This window comes from Macaca mulatta, chromosome 14 (assembly GCF_049350105.2).
Source record: "Macaca mulatta isolate MMU2019108-1 chromosome 14, T2T-MMU8v2.0, whole genome shotgun sequence".
NCBI lineage: Eukaryota > Metazoa > Chordata > Mammalia > Primates > Cercopithecidae > Macaca > Macaca mulatta.
Genome location: NC_133419.1, coordinates 108,921,360 through 108,943,759, shown reverse-complemented (window position 1 = coordinate 108,943,759; position 22,400 = coordinate 108,921,360). Strand labels below are relative to the sequence as shown.

Below are 22,400 nucleotides of genomic sequence, written 5' to 3'. Positions count from 1 at the left end.
GCCTAGCTAATTTCTGTAGAGATTCGGTATTGTTACGTTGCCCAGGGTGGTTTCTAACTCCTGGCTTCATGCGATCCTCCCACCCCAGCCTTCCAAAGTATTTGGGATAAGCGGGAGCCACCAAGTCCAGCCTCTCCTTGCATTTCACTAATGACTAATGATGTTGAGTATCTTTGCTTGCACTTATTGGCCATTTGTGTATCTTCTGTGAAGAGACGTCAATTCCAAACCTTTGCCTGCTTTTAATTATTTGTCTTGTGTGTGTGTGTGAGGGAGACAGGACCTGACCCTGTTGCTCAGGCAGGAGTACAGTGGTATGATCTCTGTTCACTGTAACCTCCACCTCACAGGCTCAGGCGATCCTCCCACCTCAGCCTCCCAAGCACCTGGGACTAAGGTGCACGTCACCATGCCCAGCTAATTTTTGTATTTTTTGTAGAGATGGGGTTTCACCACGTTGCTCAGGCTCGTCTCCAACTCCAAGCACAAGCCATCTGCCCCCCCACCCCAGCCTCCCAAAGTGCTGGGATTACAGGTGTGAGCCACCATGGCTGGCCTTATTTGTCATTTTACTGTTGGGTCTTCGTATTTTTTTTTTTTAACAAAGAAATAACGTAGGCCAGGTGTGGTGGCTCATGTCTATAATCTCAGTACTTTGGGAGGCTGAGGCAGGAGGATCACCTGAGCCCAGGAGTTCAAGACCAGCCTGGCCAAAACGCAAAACCCCGTCTCTACTAAAAATACAAAAATTAGCCAGGTGTCATGGTGCAAGCCTGTAGTCCCAGCTACTTAGGAGGCTGAGACAGGAGAATTGCTTGAATCTGGGAGATGGAGGTTTCAGTGAGTCAAGATCGCACCACTGCAATCCAGCCTGGGCAACACAGCAAGACTCTGTCTCCAAATAAAAAAAAAAAGAAAGAAAGAAAAAAGTAATTTAACTCTAAAGGTTTCTCGTAGTAAATACGTATTAGTTTTGCTATTTTTCCCTTTTTCCTATATATTTATAAGTGACAGTAAGAGTTTTGAGTCTTTTGACAGTAGTTTTTAAAAGTCACAGAATAATCATTCATTTTCCTACTAAGCAGTTTCAGTTAGCACAGTAATTTTTACTATCCTACAGTGCCATGCAAAGGGCTATCTATAAGTTAAAATATCTGTAGGTCTCTCTTGTGTGTGCTCGCTTGCACTCTCTCTCTCTCTCCATATATGTATATATGGAGAGAGATACATACACAGAAATGAAAGACATTTACTTTAATAATTAAAACAAAAAAAACTCAAAAATTTTTATATTGGAATTTAGTTATAATCAGCATTGATTCCCTAAATAGGCCATCATTTAAAGGTTCTTTTTGCTATACAGATTTGTTATTATTTATAAACATCTCTAAAGTTAAGCATTCATTCCTGAAAATACCTTAAAGATATAATAGTCTACTTATTTATTTATTTATTTATTTATTTATTTATTGAGATGGAGTCTCGCTCTGTCACCCAGGCTGGGGTGCAGTGGCACAATCTCGGCTCACTGAAAGCTCCGCCCCCTGGGTTCACACCATTGTCCTGCCTCAGCCTCCCAAGTAGCTGGGACTACAGGCACCCACCACCACGCCTGGTTAATTTTTTTGTATTTTTTTTTTTTTTTTTTTTTTTTTTGAGACGGAGTCTCGCTCTGTCGCCCAGACTGGAGTGCAGTGGCCGGATCTCAGCTCACTGCAAGCTCCGCCTCCCGGGTTTACGCTATTCTCCTGCCTCAGCCTCCCGAGTAGCTGGCACTACAGGTGCCAGCCACCTCGCCCGGCTAGTTTTTTGTATTTTTTAGTAGAGACGGGGTTTCACCGTGTTAGCCAGGATGGTCTCGATCTCCTGACCTCGTGATCCGCCCGTCTCGGCCTCCCAAAGTGCTGGGATTACAGGCTTGAGCCACCGCGCCCGGCCAATTTTTTTGTATTTTTAGTAGAGATGGGGTTTCACCATGTTAGCCAGGATCGTCTCGATCTCCTGACCTCATGATCCGCCCCGTCTCGGCCTCCCAAAGTGCTGGGATTACAGGCGTGAGCCACCACGCCTGGCCCCTGTAGTCTATTTATTAATAAGGTCAGTTTAAACAAGAGTTGAGGTACAAATGAGAGTGAAACAGTAGAAACAACTCAAGAACAAAGACACTTTTACTAAAAGTATTAAGAACATTTATTATATATCACTTTATTTTACATAATTGATGCTATATTCTTTTTTTTTTGAAATGCAGTCTTGCTCTGTCACCCAAGCTGGAGTGCAATGGCGTGATCTCAGCTCACTGCAACCTCCATCTCCTGGGTTCCAGCGATTCTCCTGCCTCAGTCTCCCAAGCAGCTGGAATTACAGGAGTGCACCAGCACATCCAGCTAATTTTTGCATTTTTAGTAGAGACAGGGTTTTGCCATGTTGGCCAGGCTGGTCTTGAACTCTTGACTTCAGGTGATCCACCTGCCTCGGCCTCCCAAAGTACTGGGATTACAGGTACGAGCCACTGTGTCTGGCCTAATTGATGCTATATTCTTATAAAATGTTTCCTACTTCTTTTACATTAACAATATCTCCGAAATGTATTACTTAAGCACATATATAAATGATGCAATGTATTAGAAAACCAAATATTTTTTAAAATTTACTTACTCTTAGCCACTCTACCATGTTTTCTTCAATTTCACTATCGGCAGAGATGTCTAATATAAGACGTCGTGTCAAATGAGCTTTATGATACCTCATAAAAACATCTTTGTTCTGTACATACTTAAGTACCAAGAGCTGTATGAAAAACAAAGTTACTTTCAGTTCTTATATACTCTTAGTCATCTCTCGAATTTAGACCTTCCTATATCCACCAATTGTCACAAGTCAGAAATTTTTATAAGCATATAGAGGCCTACTAAATTATCCATCTCTGAGAAACACCCAGTCTTGATATACTACTTTAAAAGTTAGCAAAATTAAGACTATAACCAAATAAAATTGTAGTTGCTCTAAATATCAGTTTTTTAGATTTTATAGAAAATGCAACGACATACTTTACATGAAAAAAATCAATGTTTTTTTCTCCCCCCGCAAGTGTCTCTTCTACTTATCTTTTCCACATTTTTTTCTGACACTAATTATCTCTCTGGGCCTTTCTGTCTGCACTTGCCCAATATCTTATTTTTTTTTCTTGTTTGTATTCCTGGGCTTATATCATTACACTAACAACTGGGTGACAAAGATGAAAGCAGCTACTTAATCTCCTCTCGCTCATCCCTTGCTATCTATCTTGGACTCTCACCAAAAGGAAGGAGTGAAAAATTCCCAATCTCTCAACTATCATTCCAAATTTGTTGGAAAGATATGTCTTGTATTAGTAGCCAGAACTTAATTTCTAAAAATAATCAAGAAAGGAGAGGAATTAAATGGTATTCCCTTCAAGAAGCTGTAGAATAAACATTTTCGGAAAGAAAAATAACCCCCCTTAGAGGTCTTCCACTGTAAAACTTCATAACACTAGTTCTTTACACATAATACATTTTTAAATTGATACTATCACAGGAAGTCCTGTAAGCAAAACACAAATTCAAAGTAAGGTAGTTTTAAAAGTTGAAATACAAAACATTATGTACCACTTCTTTAAGCTTTGCTTCAATCTCTTCGGAGGTTAGTTTTTTGCTTAATGGTGTTTTTCTTAGCAACATGTCACAGTAATTGGCAAGCAGCTCAGGGCATTTTGATTCAGGCTGAGTTTTTAATCCCACCCTAAAAAACAAATTAAAAGCAGTTGATGGAAAAATGATTGATGTTTGCAATTATTTTTTTCTAAAGCCAATTATTCACATGCGAATTTCTTATGTTAAATAATCTAGTGACCAGGTTTGGAACTAGGATGAGCAAGCATCCTAGGGTGCCTAATTTAGGGAGGCACTCACTGTTAGGTACCCCTAAGTGCTGATGCTGCACTTGCAGAACCCTGAGAGTAAGAATCTCCTTCAATTTTGCACACTAGGTGCCTTCTTGCCTCACCCTAGTGCTGACCTTGGCAATGATAATTAAAATATTTTGTTCAGAAATCTGTTAAAATACTTTTGAAAAACTGTTAAGTTCTTGGAAACTTATGTTAACATTTAAAACTTTTATGATTAATATATTAAAACGGTTATTTCACTCTTTAAAATGTATCCAATATAACCTACATTCCATAATGATGATATATATACCATCATGCATTTAAAAAAAACTATACATGAATTCTTCCTAAGCAGTAAAGAATTTGTATCTCGATTTCATTTTCCTGATACAAATTTTTCTTTAGTTTGAGATGGAGTTTTGGTCTTGTCCCCCAGGCTGGAGTGTAATGGTGCCATCCTGGCTCACTGCAAACTCCGCCTCTCGGGTTCAAGCCATTCTCCTGCCTCAGCCTCCTGAGCAGCCAGGATTACAGGTGCCCACCACCATGCCCGGCTAATTTTTGCATTTTTAGCAGAGATGGGGTTTCGCCATGTTGGCCAGGCTGGTCTCAAACTTCTGACCTCAGGTGATCCACGTGCCTCGGCCTCCCAAAAAAGTGCTAGGATTATATGCATAAGCCACCGCACCTAGCTCCTGATAACAATATAAACACAGCATACTGTTGTTTTTTAAAAAATAACTGAGACAGAAACACACACAAATTAAAAAATTTTAAAAATTGAGACAAGGTCTCACCATCTATATTCTCCAGGCTGGACTCCTCCTGAGTAGCTGGGACTATAGGTGCATGCCAGTGCACCCAGCAGTACATTGTATTTTTATGCTTGAAAGTCTTACATTTATTTTTTATCCTACTTCTCTAAAAATATACGTAAATAAATTTAAATTCGGGATTTTGAAATTTCTTGTGCTTATAAAATGCAAGTATTGTTTTCCAAGGATTGAGCTATCCAAATGTTAAGTATACAAATAATCCAAACAATTATATTGTGCATACACATACATAAAATATATGTATGTGTAGAATTTTACTGAATGTATCAACTCGTAGTGGAGTGGATGAAACTTTTTTCCTCCCAATTATAAATCCAGGAATCAGCATAGATTAATTTCTTTTATTTGTATAAATTTATGTCTTTGCCCTGAGAAATCTTATTCACATAAGTAGACGAGACTAGAATAAGTTTGTCTTCTTATATCAATTATTTGAGCACCTCCTGAGCCATATGCAAAACAAAAAATATCCATACTGATCTAATATTAAATATTATTTTTAATGATGCATATTTAAAGAACGGCTAACATCTATCAGTGAGGTGACGAATGAAGAAAATACAATCCATCCATCTCTCCTTGCAATGCCTGGCTCAGGTGTAAACTACTGTAACAATCGAAGTGATCTACCTCCCTCCTTCATTCAACCTATTGAGAGGTCAGCTATCAGTTTTTATTTTTGTTTTGACATGGACATCTAGATACGTTGCTCAGGCTGGTCTTGAACTCCTGGGCTCGAGCAATCTTCACTCCTCAGCCTCCCAACTAGCTGGGATTACAAGCTAGCTATTAGTTTTATATTGTTTCTTTGAAGACAGGGTGTTATTTTTCCCCCTGTGACTGTTTTAAAAGTTTTATTATTGTTTTCAGTTTTAAGCTGTTTTACTATGATGTACCTAGGAATGGTTTAATTTGTATTTATCCCACTTGGGATTCAGAGACACCCTTAAATCTTTAATCAATTTTGGAAAATTTTAGTCAATACCATTTCAAATATTGGTTAATATCCTCTTTTCTATGATCTATGACTCCAATTATATATGGTTTTAGACACTTTCTTTCCTCAGATAACAATTTCCATCTAATTGTCCATTAATACGTATTATTTCTTCATTGCTATTATCTAAGCTTTTTTTTTTTTTTTTTTTTTTTTTGAGATGGAGTCTCGCTCTGTAGCCCGGGCTGGAGTGCAGTGGCCGGATCTCAGCTCACTGCAAGCTCCGCCTCCCAGGTTTACGCCATTCTCCTGCCTCAGCCTCCCGAGTAGCTGGGACTACAGGCGCCCGCCACCTCGCCCGGCTAGTTTTTTTGTATTTTTTAGTAGAGACGGGGTTTCACGGTGTTCGCCAGGATGGTCTCGATCTCCTGACCTCGTGATTCACCCGTCTCGGCCTCCCAAAGTGCTGGGATTACAGGCTTGAGCCACCGTGCCCGGCTATTATCTAAGCTTATTAATAATTACTGATACATAATTTGCAAATCATACAAATCACTCACTTAAAATGTACAATTCAGTGCTTTTAAAGTATATTCAGAAGGTTGTGTAATTATCACAATAATATTTTAGAACATTTTCATTACCCCAAAAAGAAACCCCATACCTGCTAGCAGTCAAATCCCATTCTCTAGCTATCCTACTCTTGCCTCCCAGGCCTGGGCAACAACTAGTCTACTCTATGGATGTGCTGATTCTGGCTATCTCAGATAAATGTTTTCATACAATAAGTGGTATTTTGTGACCCGCTTCTTTTACTTAGCATCAAGCTTTCAAGATTCATCCATGTGTCACAGCATGTACCAGTAGTTCATCCCCTTTTTTTTTTTAACATGTATCTTTTATTGAGAGTAAAAAAGATTTATTATTTTCAAGTGTAAAATTCAGTGGCATTAAGTACATTTCACAATGCTGTACAAACATCACTGATATCTATTTTCAGAGCTTCTTCATTATCCCAAACAGAAGTCTTGTATACATGGAACAGTAACTTCCCATCCCCTGGTAACTTTTATTCTACTTTTTGTCTCAATGGATCTGTCTGTTCTTGATACCTCATACAACTGTATTTGTGCAAAATTTGTCCTTATGTGTCTGGCTTATTTGAATCACCATAATGTTTTCAAGGTTCATCTACCTTGTGGCATATAGCAGAATAATAATTCATTTCTTATGACTGAATAATATTCCACTGTATGGATATAGCACATTTTGCTTATCTATGCAACTAATGGACATTTGGGTTGTTTACACTTTTTGGCTATTAAGAGTAATACCACTCTACTATGAACATGTATGAGCATGTTTCTGAATGAAAGTATGTTTTCATTTCTCTTTGGTATACACCTCAGAGTAGAACAGTTGGGCCATACAGCAACTGTGTTGAACTTCTTTTCTTTGTTTTCAAAGACTAGTCAAGTGAAGCAGTGGGAGTGGAGAAGGAACAACTAAATCTGTAACTGGTTGTGATCAATTAGTTGTAAACACCACTGCACTTGGACCAGCCTATGTTGAACTTCTTGAGGAACTACCAAACTCTTTTCACAGCAGCTGTGCCACCAACAGTATGATTCCAATTTTTCCATATCCTAACAACACTTGTTATATCTGTCTTTTTTATTTTAGTCATCCTACTGGGTATGAAGTGGTAGCTCATTGTAGTTAAGCTATTAATCTTTTTTAAAATTTATTATTTTTTATTACACTTTAAGTTCTAGGGTACATGTGCAAAACGTGCAGGTTTGTTACATATGTATACATGTGCCATGTTGGTGTGCTGCACCCATTAACTCGTCATTTACATTAAGTATATCTCCTAATGCTATCCCTCCCCCTCCCCCCTCCCCACAACACGCCCCGGTGTGTGATGTTTCCCTTCCTGTGTCCAAGTATTCTCATTGTTCAATTCCCTAATTAAAGTCCTTATGTGCTAACTCCAACATCAGGATCACCTGAGAATCTGCTTCTAAAATGATTATTTTAGTTAAGTCATTAATTTCTCTGTCTTCACAGGACTAGTAATGCTGTATCGAATACTGAACACTGCATATAAAAGAATCACACAGGCACAAAATGATGTTATCTTGCATTAAGAATGGGTTCACCCTTTGTTCTGCTATGAAGGGGAATCAGTCCCTCTCCAGGGTTAGCTACTGAATCGAAGATATGTCCCTCCTGGACTTTCAGTTCAGTGTCCAATGGGTTTTGTTACTCCAGTCCTGTGTGACCCCCAAAACATCTACTGCCCCCCAGCTGTATTGCTTAGCCTAGGCCAAAACTGCATTCTCAGCTGCAGCTTCTCCTTAGGGAAACACAGTTACAAATCCTCAAGTAACCTCTGAAAGGTTTATCTGGCATTTCTGTACATTTCAATCCTTTGCCATAGCTGTTTCTATAGCTCTTAAATAACATAAAATTACTATTTTCTATATTTACCCGATTTTCTAGCTGTTCTCAACAGCAGCATTGGTCTACCACAAATTACTACACTCCTCCTCAGAAGCAAGTCTTCCAAATAACTTGGATGCTACCACCAGTTTATTCTTCTAAAACGGGTGTCCAATCTTTTGGCCTCCCTGGGCCACACTGGAAGAAGGACTGTCTTGGGTCATACGTAAAATACACTAACACTAATGACAGATGATGAGCTAAAGAAAAAAAAAATTGCCAAAAAATCTCATAATGTTTCATGGAAGTTTACGAATGTGTGTGTTGGGCCACATTCAAAGCCGTCCTGGGGAGCATAAGACCCGCGGGGTTGGACAAACTTGTTCTAGAACATCACCTCCTCCACACCTCCAACAGCCACAACACCAATAGGTGCTGCCTGGATCAGCTAATGATACGTATTCTACTCCACAGAAATTTTCTACTTTGAGACAGGGTATCACTCTGTTGCCCAGACCGGAGTGCAGTGGTGCCATCATAGCTCACTGCAGCCTTGACCTCCTGGGTTCAAACGATCCTCCTGAATAGCCAGGACTACAAGTGTGCGCCATCATGCTCATCTAATTTTTTAAACATTTTGTAGAGATGGGTCTCACTATGTTGCCCTGATTGGTCTTAAACTCCTGGCCTCAAACAATCCTCCCACCTTGGCTCACCAAAGTGCTGAGATTACAAGCATGAGCCATGGCACCCAGCCTAGAAATGTTCTACTTTAATGTGGAGCTAAAAGTAGGACACAGTCACCTTAGAATCAGAAAACTAATAGAAACCCAGCAATCCTCACTTCTGGAAATCTATCCTGTAGATAAAGATTCACAAATATTAAATGTACAATATTATCCTCTGTAGCCCTAACAGTAATAGCAACACATCAGAAACTACTTAATGCAGCAGTAAAGGACCAGTTAAATAAGCTATAGTACATCTACCAGACAGAGTGCCATGCTGCTATTCAGCATAGGAGGTTATGAAAAACCAACATAAAACAATAGAATGGCAAAAGACTGAGAGCAAGCACCCTAAATCAGAAATAAGACAAGGATGCCTGAATTCACCCCTGCCATTTGTTACTATAATAGATGTTCCAGTCAGAGCAATTAGGCAGAGCAAAGAAAATAGAACCAAACTGGAAAGGAAGAAGTAAAAGTATATATTTGCAGACGTCATGACCTTATATACAGAAAAGATGAAAGAATCCATAAAAAAGCTATCTGAGCTAATAAATAAATTGAGGAAAGCTGCAAAGTACAAAATCAACACATAAAAATCGTTTGTGGTTGGGCACGGTAGCTCATGCCTGTAATTCTGCCACTTTGAGAGGCAGAAGCAGGAGGCTCACTTGAACCCAGGAGTTCAAGACCAGACTGGGCAACACAGCAAGATGCTGTCTCAAAAAAAAAATTAGTCGGGCATGGTGGTATGGCCCTTAGTCCCAGGTACTCAGAAGGTGGAGGCTTGACCCCAGGAGGCGAAGGCTGCAGTGAGCTGTGATCATGCCATTGCACTCCAGCCTAGGTGACAGAGCGAAACCCTGCCTGAAAAAAAAGAAACAGGAAAAAAAAATCATTTTTTTTTTATACACCAGCAATGAACAATCCAGAAGGAAATTAAGAAAACAATTCCAGGTTCGGCACGGTGGCTCCTGTCCATAATCCTAGCACTTTGAGGGGCTGAGGTGGGAGAACCACTTGAGCCCAGGAGTTCAAGACCAGCCTGGGCAACACAGTGAGAGACTATCTCTACCAAAAATAATTAGCCAGGTGTGGTGGCCTGAACCTGTGGTCCTAGCTACTCAGAAGGCTGAGGTGGGAGGATCACTTGAGCCCAGGAGAGCAATACTGCAGTGAGCCATGACTGCGCCACTGCACTCCAGCCTTGGTGACACAATGGATCTTGCCTTAAAAAAAAAAAAAAAAAAAGAAGATGGATGGGAAAGGGAAAAGGAGGGAAGGGGAAGGGAAGGGAAGGGAAGGGAAGGGAAGGAAAGGAAGGAGGGAGGAAGGAAGAGCAATTCAATTTACAACGGCATCCAAAGAAAATATCAAGGAATAAATTTAACCAAGAATGTGGAAGACTTGTACACTGAAAGCTATAAAACATTGCTGAAAGAAATATAAAAAACAAACAAAAAGAAATTCCATTTTCATAATTGGGAGACATAACATTAATACAATTCAATGCATTTCCTATCAAAATTCCAAAAGTCTTTTTCACAGAAATGGAAAAGCTGATTCTCAAATTCATACAGAATTAGAAGGGAACCCAAATAGCCAAAATGATCTTGAAAAAGAACAAAGTTGAAACATGCACACGTGTTGCTTTCAAAGCTTATTGCAAGGCTACAGTAAATCACAACAATGTGGCACCAGCATAAGGACAAATATATAGACCAATGGAACTGAACTAAGCATCCAAAAATTATCACATACATCCATGGCCAACTGATTTTTTTTTTTTTTTTTGAGACAGAGTCTCGCACTCTCGCCCAGGCTGGAGTGCAGTGGCGCCATCTCAGCTCACTGCAAGCTCTGCCTCCCAGGTTCACGCCATTTTCCTGCCTCAGACTCCCGAGTAGCTGGGACTACAGGCACCCGCCACCAAGCCCGGCTAATTCTTTGTATACTACATACGCCTGCCACCATGCCCGGATAATTTTTTGTATTTTAGAGATGGGGTTTCCCTGTATTAGCCAGGATGGTCTTGATCTCCTGACCTGTGATCTGCCCACCTTGGCCTCCCAAAGTGCTGGGATTACAGGTGTGAGCCACTGAGCCCAGCTGTCAACTGATTTTTGATAATGGAGCAAAGACTGTTCAATGAGTGCTGGAACAACTGGATATCCACATGCAAAAATATGAAGTTGGATCTATATCTCACAACATATACAAAAACTAACTCAAAATGGATCAATGACTGAAATATAAAAGCCAAAACTATAAAACCCTTTTTTGTTGTTGTTGAGATGAAGTCTCATTCTGTCACCCAGGGTGGAGTGTAATGGCATGATCTCAGCTCACTGCAAACTCTGCCTCCCAGAGTCCGACGATTCTCCTGTCTCAGCCTCCCAAGTAGCTGGGATTACAGGCATGAGCTACCACACCTGGCTAATTTTTTGTATTTTTAGTAGAGACAGGGTTTCACCATCTTGGCCAGGCTGGTCTTGAACTCCTGACCTCAAGTGATCCACCTGCTTTGGCCTCCCAAAGTTCTGGGATTACAGGTGTGAGCCACTGTGCCCGGCCCTACAAAGCTCTTTTTTTTTTTTTTTGAGACAGAGTCTCGCTCTGCCGCCCAGGCTGGAGTGCAGTGGCGCAATCTCGGCTCACTGCAAGCTCCGCCTCCTGGGTTCACGCCATTCTCCTGCCTCAGCCTCCTGAGTAGATGGGACTACAGGCGCCCGCCACCGCGCCCGGCTAATTTTTTGTATTTTTAGTAGAAACGGGGTTTCACCGTGGTCTCGATCTCCTGACCTTGTGATCCGCCCGCCTCGGCCTCCCAAAGTGCTGGGATTACAGGCGTGAGCCACCGCGCCCGGCATCAAAAAAAAAAAAAAAAGTAACAACAAATCTTCATGATCTAAATATGAAACCAAAAGCAAAAATAACAAAAGAAAAAACATAGGTAAACTGAACTTAATCAAAATTAAAAGCTTTTGTGCATCAAAGGACAGTATCAAGAAAATGAAAAGACAACTTACAGAATGGGAGAAAATATTAGCAAATCATATATCTGATACAGATCTAGTACCAGAATATATAAAGAACTCTTACAACTCAGCAACAAAGACAAAGAATCCAATTAAAAATGGGCAAAAGGGCCAGGCACAGTGGCTCATGCCTGTAATCCCAGCACTTTGGGATGCCGAGGTGGGCAAATCACAAGGTCAAGAAATCGAGAGCATCCTGGCCAACATGGTGAAATTCCATCTCTACTAAAAATACAAAAATTAGCTGGGCATGGTGGCACACGCCTGTAGTCCCAGCTACTCGGGAGGCTGAGGCAAGAGAATCACTTGAACCCAGGAGGCGGAGGTTGCAGTGAGACAAGATCACACCACTGCACTCCAGTCTGGCGACAGAACAAGCATCCATCTCAAACAACCAAAAAAAAAAGGGCAAAAGGCCTGGGCATGGTAGCTCATGCCTGTAAGCTCAACACTTTGGGAGGCTGAGGCAGGAGGATCTCTTGAGGCCAGGAGTTCGAGACCAGCCTGAGCAACATAGCAAGACCTCATCTCTGAAAGAAATTAGTCAAGTATGGTGGTGTGTGCCTGTAGTCCCAGCTACTCAGGAGGCTGAACCAGGAGGACTGCTTAGGCCCAGGAGGTGGAGGCTGCAGTGAGCTATGATGACCCTTCATAAGGGAAAATATAGGAATGCCTCCTACCAAAAAAAAGATGAAAAATTGCTGAACATCAAGTCATGAGGGAGATGGGAATTAAAACATTAAGAATACTACTACATACATCCCAGATGACTAAAGTTAAAAGAACATGAAACATTGGTGAGAATGAGGATCAGCTGGTACTCTCATACTCTATTGGTGGAAGAATAAAACAGAATAACCACTTCGGAAAGCAAACTACTGTTACATGCCAAAACATAAAAGAATTTCAAAAACACAATGCTGAATGAAAGAAGCTTTACACAAAAAATACAGTGTATGACCCCATTTATACAAAGTCCTAGATTAGGCAAAACTAATCTATATTGAGGGAATTAATCAGGACAGCAGATGCCTCTGGAAGGAGGTAGGGTGGGACTGACTGGGGATAGACATGAGGTAATTTTGTATGATGATAAAGACATCATACACATTAATAGGGGTATAGGCATTTGTCAAATCTGACTCAAATGTACACTTTAGATTTATGCATGGGACTGTATGTAAATTTTACCTAAAAACATAAACATCAAATTCAATAAATGACTGCATGCTGAAGTATTTAGGGACTAAAGGTTACTGATGCTTGCAACCTCTTTAGAAACACACTTAAGTTGACTGATGGTTGTATACAGGGAGATACATACTTGATAAAGCAACTACAGTAACTCTATTGTAAGTCTGAACATTTTCATTAAAAAAAGTGCTTGGGACTCGGTGCGGTGGCTCATGCCTGTAATCCCAGCACTTTGGGAGGCTGAGGTGGGAGGATCACTTGAGGTCAGGAGTTTGAGACCAGCCTGGCCAATATGGCGAAACCCTGTCTCCACTAAAAATAACAAAAAAATCAGCCGGACATGGTGGTGTGTGCCTATAATCCCAGCTACTCGGGAGTCGGAGGCAGAAGAATTGCTTGAATCCAGGAGGTAAAGGTTGCAGTGAGCTGAGGTTGCACCACTGCATTCCAGCCTGGGTGACAGAGTGAGACCCTGCCTCAAATAAATAAATAAAATAAATAAATAAATAAATAATACAAAAAATGGGTGAAAGAGAATGAAGAAGATCTATCTACTCATGTGAAGAGATGGTCAAGACGCAGTGCTATGTTTCACATATTTCACAGTTTATAAAAGAGAACATAATATATGCCCTTTTAAAATATGTCAGTATTATAATATGGTATGACTCAGATGTCTTTCACTGTAATATTACTCAAGCAACATACACTGCTCAAAAAAGACAAAATGAAAACACTAAATGAAAAATATCTGATTACTTTTCCTTCTTAAGAAACGCTATTTTTCAGTATTTTTCAAATATTTTAGCATTATATGTAAAATTTCTTTAAATTGGTAATTCTCAGAGGTACATCAAAAGATTTTTTTCGATTAACCTTTATTGCTATTTAGTACTACTCTGAAAGTGCTATAACTAGCTCAGATTTCAGTTGTCAGATTTTCTATAAGCTATGCTTAGCACAGGCATATTCATCTTACCAATTACAGAACAATTTTTTAAAATGGTAATAGGAAAATTTACATTAAAACTGAGTTCTTTTTATATCATTATGGTAAATTGAGTCATTTTCTATGCTTCCATGGGTAACAGAATACTTTTAGTGACTAATGAGGGAAAAACAAATAGATATCCTAAAAGATTAGGAATATTTTTTTTCTACTTGAAAAAATAGTCAATTTTTGTATTGTAAAATAATTTAATAAAAAATTATAAATGAACTTTAACAGCCAAAAGCAGCAAAAGTTATAAAACTAACAATAACAAAAACAAACCTAACAAGGTACTTTGCATACCTAGTTAATCCCTCTTACACTAAAGAAAATTTAAGTATTTTTAAAGTATGGTTTTAAAAAACTTACCCCTTCTGCTTCAAAGGTAATTCAAGCTTAAATATGGTAGCATCATTAACAACTGCTTTATATGCCTGCAAAAAATAATTTGGAATAAAATATTTTTAATATTTAAAATATACAGATAAATTTTTATACATCCCAAAACACATAAAAATATGTTAGTTTTTATTTCTAATGGTATATCTGACCAAATAATTTGCCTAGTCAAAGACTTTAGCAAGTTCTCTGTCGTATCATAATTATCAATATTCTCAAGTGAGGCTTTTTTTTTTTTTTTTTCTGAGATGAAGTCTCACCCTGTCGACCAGGCTGGAGTACAGTGGCTGGAGTGCAGTGGCACGATCTCCACTCACTGCAACCTCCGCCTCCTAGATTCAAGCGATTCTCCTGCCTCAGCCTCCCGAGTAGCTGGGATTACAGGTGCCCACCACTACGCCTGGCTAACTTGTATTTTTAGTAGAGATGGAGTTTCACCATGTTGGCCAGGCTGGTCTCAAACTCCTGACCTCAGGTGATCTGCCTGCCTTGGCCTCCCAAAGTGCTGGGATTACAGGGGTGAGCCACCATGCCTAGCCTCAAGTGAGATCTTCTTCTCCTTTTTTTTTTTTTGGAGACAGAGTTTCACTCCTGTTGCCCAGGGTGGAGTGCAGTGGCACTGATCTCAGCTCACTGCAACCACCGCCTCCCGGGTTCAAGTGATTCTCCTGTCTCAGCCTCCTGAGTAGCTGGAATTACAGGTGCGCACCACTGTGCCCGGCTAATTTTTGTATTTTTAGTACAGACAGGGTTTCACCATGTTGGCTAGGCTGGTCTTGAACTCCTGACCTAAAGTGATTCACCCGTCTCAGCCTCTCAAAGTGCTGGATTACAGGCGTGAGCCACCACACCCAGCCTACACACAAGGTTCTTGTTAAAGTCACTTGCAATTCCATGTTGATGAAGACAACGGTTAATCTCCATCTTATTTGATTTATTACCAGCATTTTAACACAGCGGATCACACCCTCCCCCTGAAAGTACTTTTTTTCACTTGCCTTCTAGCACATAACATTCTCCTGGTCATTCCTCCCTTCTCATGAAAGATGACTCCTCATTTTTCTAACAATGAAATATCAGAATGCCCTAGGCCAATCCTTGGACCTGTCCTCTTTTCTATCTCCACTCATTATTTTGGTGATTACAGCCTGTGTCAGTGCTTTAAAAGCCATTTATATGCTGAAGCTGCCAAACATATTTTTCCAGCTCCATTCTCTCTCTTAAGCTCCAGACTCAACATTACCACATGGATGTTTAACAGATATTTCAAAGTTAACTTATTCAAAACTGAGTTTCTGATCTCTCTGCAACAATCTCTCCAAAACCTATTTCTCTTAGTCTTATTGCAGTGAACATATCCTTCTAATTGATCAGAACATGAATCTGAGTGTCATCCCTGACTAGTCTCTATCACATTCTACATCTGATTTAATAGCAAATCCTGAATAGTCTATCTTCATAACGTAATCATAATCCCAGCAATTCCTCTTCTAGGCATATACCCAAAGGAAATGAAATCACCACTTCACAAAGATAACTGCACTCCCACATTCACTGCATTATTCACAATAGCCAAAATATGGACACAACCTTAGTGTCCATCAGTGGATAAAGAAACTGGTACATATATACTACGGAAGACTGGAAGACCTTATGCTAAGTGAAATAAGCCAGACACAGGAAGAAAAATACTGCATGATCTCACTTATATGTAGAACCTAAAAAAAATTCAAATACACAGTGAGAGGAACAAAAGAGTAGTACCAGAAGTAAAATGGGTGGGAAAGAAACAAGGAAATGTAGGTCAAATGATACAAAGTAGCAGATACACAGGATGAAAAAAGTCTAGAGAGCTGATGTACAGCATGAGAACTATAGGTAGTAAAATTATACTGGGCTGGGCATGGTGGCTCATGCTTGTAATCCTAGCACTTTAGGAGGCTGTGGTGGATGGATCACTTGAGCCCAGGAGTTCAAGACCAGCCTGGACAACATAATGAGAACTCATCTCCACAAAAAAAATTACAAATTAGCCAAACATAGTGGTGCATGCCTGTAGTCCCAGCTACCCGGGAGGCTGAGGTGGGAAGATCACCTGATCCCAGAGGGGTCGAAGCTCAGTGAGCCATGTGATGCCACTGCACTCTCTCCAGCCTGGGTGACAGAGCAAGACTGTCTCAAAATAAATAAATAAAACAAAACAAATTAAAATTATATTGTATACTGGATTCATGCTAAGTAGACTTTGGGTGCTCTTGCCACAAAAACAAAACAAAACAAAACAAGAAAATGGGTAACTATGTGAGATGATGGATATGTTTATTTCCTTCACCAGTGAGATGACAGGACTGAGACAGCATCAGTGTGGGTGAAGAGTTCTCAAAGAACATGATTTAAAGGGAAAGCGGGCCAGGGTGATGGCTCACGTCTATAATCCCAGAACTCTGGAAGGCCAATGCAGGAGTTCAAGACCAGCCTGAACAACATAGCTAGATGTTGTCTCTACAGAAAAACTCTAAACACCTAGCCAGGTGTGGTTGTGTGTGCTCACAGTCCCAGAAACTCAGATGGCTAAGGCGGGAGGATTGTTTGAGCCCAGGAGCTCAAGGCTGCGGTCAGCTATGATTGCACCACTGCACTCCAGCCTGGGCGACAGAGCGAACCTCCCTGACAAGTCAATTCTAAAGCCTGCTGTCATTTTTATTTTCCAATTCCAAGCCACATACCTGGTGTAGCAGATGCTGTCAAACCTCCCCACATCCCTTAGACTTTTCCCACTATTAGTATCTGCACATGCACCCAAAGGTGTTTTTTGTAAAACTGCAGAAATATGTGTTGCCTATGCAAATGACAGGCAGGAAATTTCAAGAACTCAACACTTGATAGGTGAGGTAATTTTGAGCAGTGTTTTTAGTAAGTTTCCTTGCAGAATTAAGTTCAAGTAGCTCACTGTACAACTGACTTAATAGTATGCCACACTATCATCCCTGCATTTCCCAAATAAGCTACTTGCATTTAAAAAAAAAAAAAAGAGAGAATTATCAAACTACTTTTGACCACCTCTACCATCACTCTGGGACAAGCCTCCATCATCATTTAATTGAATTATTTAAATAAGTTCTTAACTGGTGTTCTTCCTTCTTTCTTCCCTTCAGTCTATTTTTTGCAACAGTCAGAGCGATCCTGTTAATACATAAATCACATCCTACCATTCTGTTTAAAATTTTTAAATGACTTCCCATCCTACTCACAGTAAAAACTAACTCCTTACCATGGCTCAGAGTCTTATATGATCTGGCTTCCCATGAAGCCTTTGCAGGCTACTCAATTTAAGACTTCACACCACCCCACCATTTCTATACTCCCTTAACTCCTTTCCTACTTTATCTACTTATATATTTGTTTTATTTTATTTATTTTTTGAGATGGAGTTTTGCTCTTGTTGCCCAGGCTGGAGTGCAATGGCACAATCTCAGCTCACCACAACTTCCACCTCCAGGGTTCAAGCAATTCTCCTGCCTCAGCCTCCTGAGTAGCTGGAATTACAGGCATGTACCACCATGCCCAGCTAATTTTTCTTTCTTTTTTTTTTTTTTTGAGACGGAGTCTCGCTCTGTCGCCCAGGCTGGAGTGCAGTGGCCGGATCTCAGCTCACTGCAAGCTCCGCCTCCCGGGTTTACGCCATTCTCCTGCCTCAGCCTCCCGAGTAGCTGGGACTACAGGCGCCCGCCACCTCGCCCGGCTAAGTTTTTGTATTTTTTAGTAGAGACGGGGTTTCACCGTGTCAGCCAGGATGGTCTCGATCTCCTGACCTCGTGATCCGCCCGTCTCGGCCTCCCAAAGTGCTGGGATTACAGGCTTGAGCCACCGCGCCCGGCCTTAATTTTTCATATTTTTAGTAGAGATGGGGTTTCTCCATGTTGTTCAGGCTGATCTCGAACTCCTCACCTCTGGTGATCTGCCCACCTTGGCCTCCCAAAGTGCTGGGATTACAGGCGTGAGCCACCGCGCCCAGCCTATTTGTTTGTTTTAAAATAGACAAAAAGAGGCTGGGCACGGTGGCTCAGGCCTGTAATCCCAGCACTTTGGGATGCCGAGGTGGGCCGATACCTGAGGTCAGGAGTTCGAGACCAGCCTGGCCAACATGGTGAAACCCCGCCTCTAGTAAATATACAAAAATTAGCCTGGCATGGTGGTGGGTGCCTGTAATCCCAGCTACACAAGAGGCTGAGGCAGGAGAATCGCTTGAACCCAGGAGGTGGAAGTTGCAGTGAACCAAGATTACGCCATTGCACTCAAGCCTGGGCAACAAGAGTGAAACTCAATCTCAAAAAAAAAAAAATAAAAATAGACAAAAAGAGTGAGAAAAAAATCCTACTGGAGAAAGTTGTCTTTTTAGAATCATTCAGACTTGGGAAGTAATGAAAGGTAGTCAAAGAAGAGAAAAAACTAGCTGCAATTTCTTGTTATAGGTTTATTACACTGAGAAAGATAAAATGCTAAGGACAGTATGGTGTTTCATTATCATTATCCTATACTAGTGAGGATGGAAAAAGATGGTATGCAATACAAATGCTTCCCTGGGAAACAAGGATAAGTATAACGTAACTCTCGAAGGAGCCCCATGAAAGGATGGAGGATGGAGGAATCAGCTCTGCTTGTGATGAGCTGTGGAGTGAGGCAGGCTATCAAGGAAGCTCCAGGGGAAGTATTCTTTGAGCTGGGTCTTAATGGAAGGATGAATAGGAATTCAATAGATCAGTAATATTCAAAAACAGAAAAACATTATTGGAAAAATGAGAAAAAAGCAACTTTCTAATAAATTCTAATTCACAAGGCTATCAAATGCTTAACGAATGCTTACAAACAAAACAAATACAGTTGTTCTCCACTGATGAAAAATAACAGTTGCTAGATTTTTAAGTTTATAATAGCAAAATAATACAAATTGATTATTAGAAGTAAATTATGAGGGTAAAACTTTTAAAACAGTATTTTATATATATATAGGAATATATACCTTATCTCTTGCAGTAAGAAATCGTGGATCATCTTGAAAAGCTTCTTTGACGAGTTTACTAAATCTATTAAATAGTGTAAGTAACTGCTCAACATATTTCTCAGAGTCCTAGAAACAAAAGGTTTTATATTAAGTTTTTAAAAGAAAAAGAACACACAAAAAAATGAGAAAATATAAACATAATTTTTAATAAAACTCATTTAAAACTGGGGATATTTTTTCTTAAAAATAAAACTAAAAGGTGGTCCAATATTACTGTTTTGCCACTTCTTTTTTTTTCTTTCTTCCTTTGTGTTTTTTTTGAGACACAGTCTGCTCTGTCGCCCAGGCTGGAGTGCAGTGGTGCCATCTGGGCTCACTGCAAGCTCTGCCTCCAGGGTTCACGCCATTATCCTACCTCAGCCTCCCGAGTAGCTAGGGCTACAGGCACCCAGCCACCACGCCTGGCTATTTTTTTGTATTTTTAGTAGAGACGGGGTTTCACCATGTTAGCCAGGATGGTCTTGATCTCCTGACCTTGTGATCTGCCTGCCTCGGCCTCCCAAAGTGCTGGGATTACAGGCGTGAGCCACCGCGCCCGGCCCCCGGTTTTACTGAGAAAATAGTATCACTTTTCAATTCTGCATTTTTAAAAAGTTAATGTTCTTATTTGTAATCAACACATAACTGTACATATGAGGTACAATGTTATATTTCAATGCATGTATACACAGTATAATGATCAAATTGGGGTAACTACTATATCCATCATTTCAAACATTTATAATTTCTTTGTGGTAACAACATAAAAATCTCTTCTAACTTTCTTGAAATATACACTACATTCTTACTTGCTACAGCTGCCCTGCTGGGTCACAGAACACCAAAACTTATTCTTCCTATTGAACTATAACTTTATACCCCACTAACCAACCTCTTCTGGTCCCCCAACCCCCAGCCTCTGGTAACCACTCACTATTCAATCCTGCATTTAAAAAATAGCCTTGACATATCTCTATCATTGCCATTAAAAATAAACTTACAGTAGTAATAGTTTCAGCAGCTGCTACCATATCTGCCAGGCCAGCACTAATGATATGTTCCTCCAAGTCTTTCAACATTGGCTCTATACCATTAGGAACTTTGTCCATCAATGAAAACATTAAATGTAACTCTGGAAGGACAGAACACATTCATGTAATCATTTCATTTACTAGAATAAGAATTTAGAGAAACATTAGTTAAAAGTTTGTAATGTTAATAGTATTCTGTGGATACAATGTAATTAGGAGTAGTTTTTTTTTGTTGTTGCTGTTTTTCTGTTTTTGAGACAGGGTCCCACTCTGTCACCCAAGCTGGGTACAGTGGCTTGATCATGGCTCACTGCGGCCTTGACCTCTTGGGCGCAAGCAATCCTCCCACCTCAGCCTCCTGAGTACCTGGGACCACTGGCTAATGTTTTTTGTAATTTTGTAGAGACAGCATCTGCCAATGTTGTCCAAGCTGGTCTCAAACTTCGGGGCTCACACAATCCTCTCGCCTTGGTCTCTCAAAGTGCTGGGATCATAGGTGTGAGCCAGTGCACTCGGTCTAAAAATTATGTTTAAAAAAAATCAAATTAAAAGTGATCAGGCTGGGTGTGGTGGTTCACACTTTTAATTCCAGCACTTTGGGAAGCCAAGGTGGGAAGATCATTTGAGCCCAGGAGTTAAAAAGACCAGCCAGGGCAACATGGCAAAACCCATCGCTACACACACACACACACACACACACACACACACACACACACACACAAAACAAACAAACAAACAAACAAACAAATATTAGCTGGGTGTGGTGGTGCATGTCTTTGATCCCAGATACTTGGGAGGCTGAAGTGTGAGGACTGCCTGAGCCCAGGAGGCTGTGGCTGCAGTGAGCCATGATTGCACCATTGCACTCAGACTGGGTGACAGGGCAAGATAGTCTCAAAAAATAAAAATAAAAAAAGTGATCAAATACTGCAAAACCCAACTCCTTTCTTTAAAAGCTCAGTCATTTAGCCAGACGCAGGGGACATCAGCCTGGGCAACATGGTGAGGCTCTGACTCTACAAAAAACACAAAAATTAGCCAGGCATGGTGGTACACGGCTGTAGTCCCAGTTACTCAGGAGGCTGGAAGGTGGGAGGATCACTTGAGTCCAGGAGGTCAAGGCTATAGCGAGTTGTGATTGTGCCACAGCATTCCAGCTTGGGCAACATGGTGAGACCCAGTCTCAAAAGAAAAGGTGAGTCGGCCGGGCGCGGTGGCTCAAGCCTGTAATCCCAGCACTTTGGGAGGCCGAGACGGGCGGATCACGAGGTCAGGAGATCGAGACCATCCTGGCTAACACGGTGAAACTCCGTCTCTACTAAAAAATACAAAAAACTAGCCAGGCGAGGTGGCAGGCGTCTGTAGTCCCAGCTACTTCAGAGGCTGAGGCAGGAGAATGGCGTGAACCCGGGAGGCGGAGCTTGCAGTGGGCTGAGATCCGGCCACTGCACTCCAGCCTGGGCAACAGAGCGAGACTCCGTCTCCAAAAAAAAAAAAAAAAAGGTGAGTCATTCGATTTTCAATGCAAAGGAATATTTATTTACACACAAGATTAGTATATTTCATAAGGTAGATGTAATATTAAATATACAGCCACATCATCAAAAGGTAAAAAATAACATGAGTAATAATTATGAAAGCAACTGTATTAGAGATTAGAATATAAAACTGTATCCATAAAGAATTTTTCAATTTACAAAGCACTTTTTCATGTTATGCCATTTTATTGACCTTCACAAAAACCCTAACTCACAGTACTGATTACCACTAAAAAAAACCTTTCGAAAAAAGTGCAACATAGATCAGACATAACTCTAACTAGACTGGCACAAAGAATACAAGTATTTTGT

At 40.5% G+C, this 22,400-nt stretch overlaps 1 protein-coding gene across 1 annotated transcript in view; it reads right to left on the bottom strand.

Annotated features, from left to right (window-relative positions):
- The window catches only part of CUL5 (cullin 5), a 104,837-nt gene that overhangs the window by 13,391 nt on the left and 69,046 nt on the right, over nt 1-22,400 (bottom strand). Inside the window, 5 exon segments of the mRNA XM_015115606.3 lie at nt 2,659-2,790; nt 3,630-3,762; nt 14,449-14,513; nt 19,499-19,606; nt 20,521-20,651. Coding sequence (XP_014971092.1) covers nt 2,659-2,790; nt 3,630-3,762; nt 14,449-14,513; nt 19,499-19,606; nt 20,521-20,651 — 569 coding nt within the window.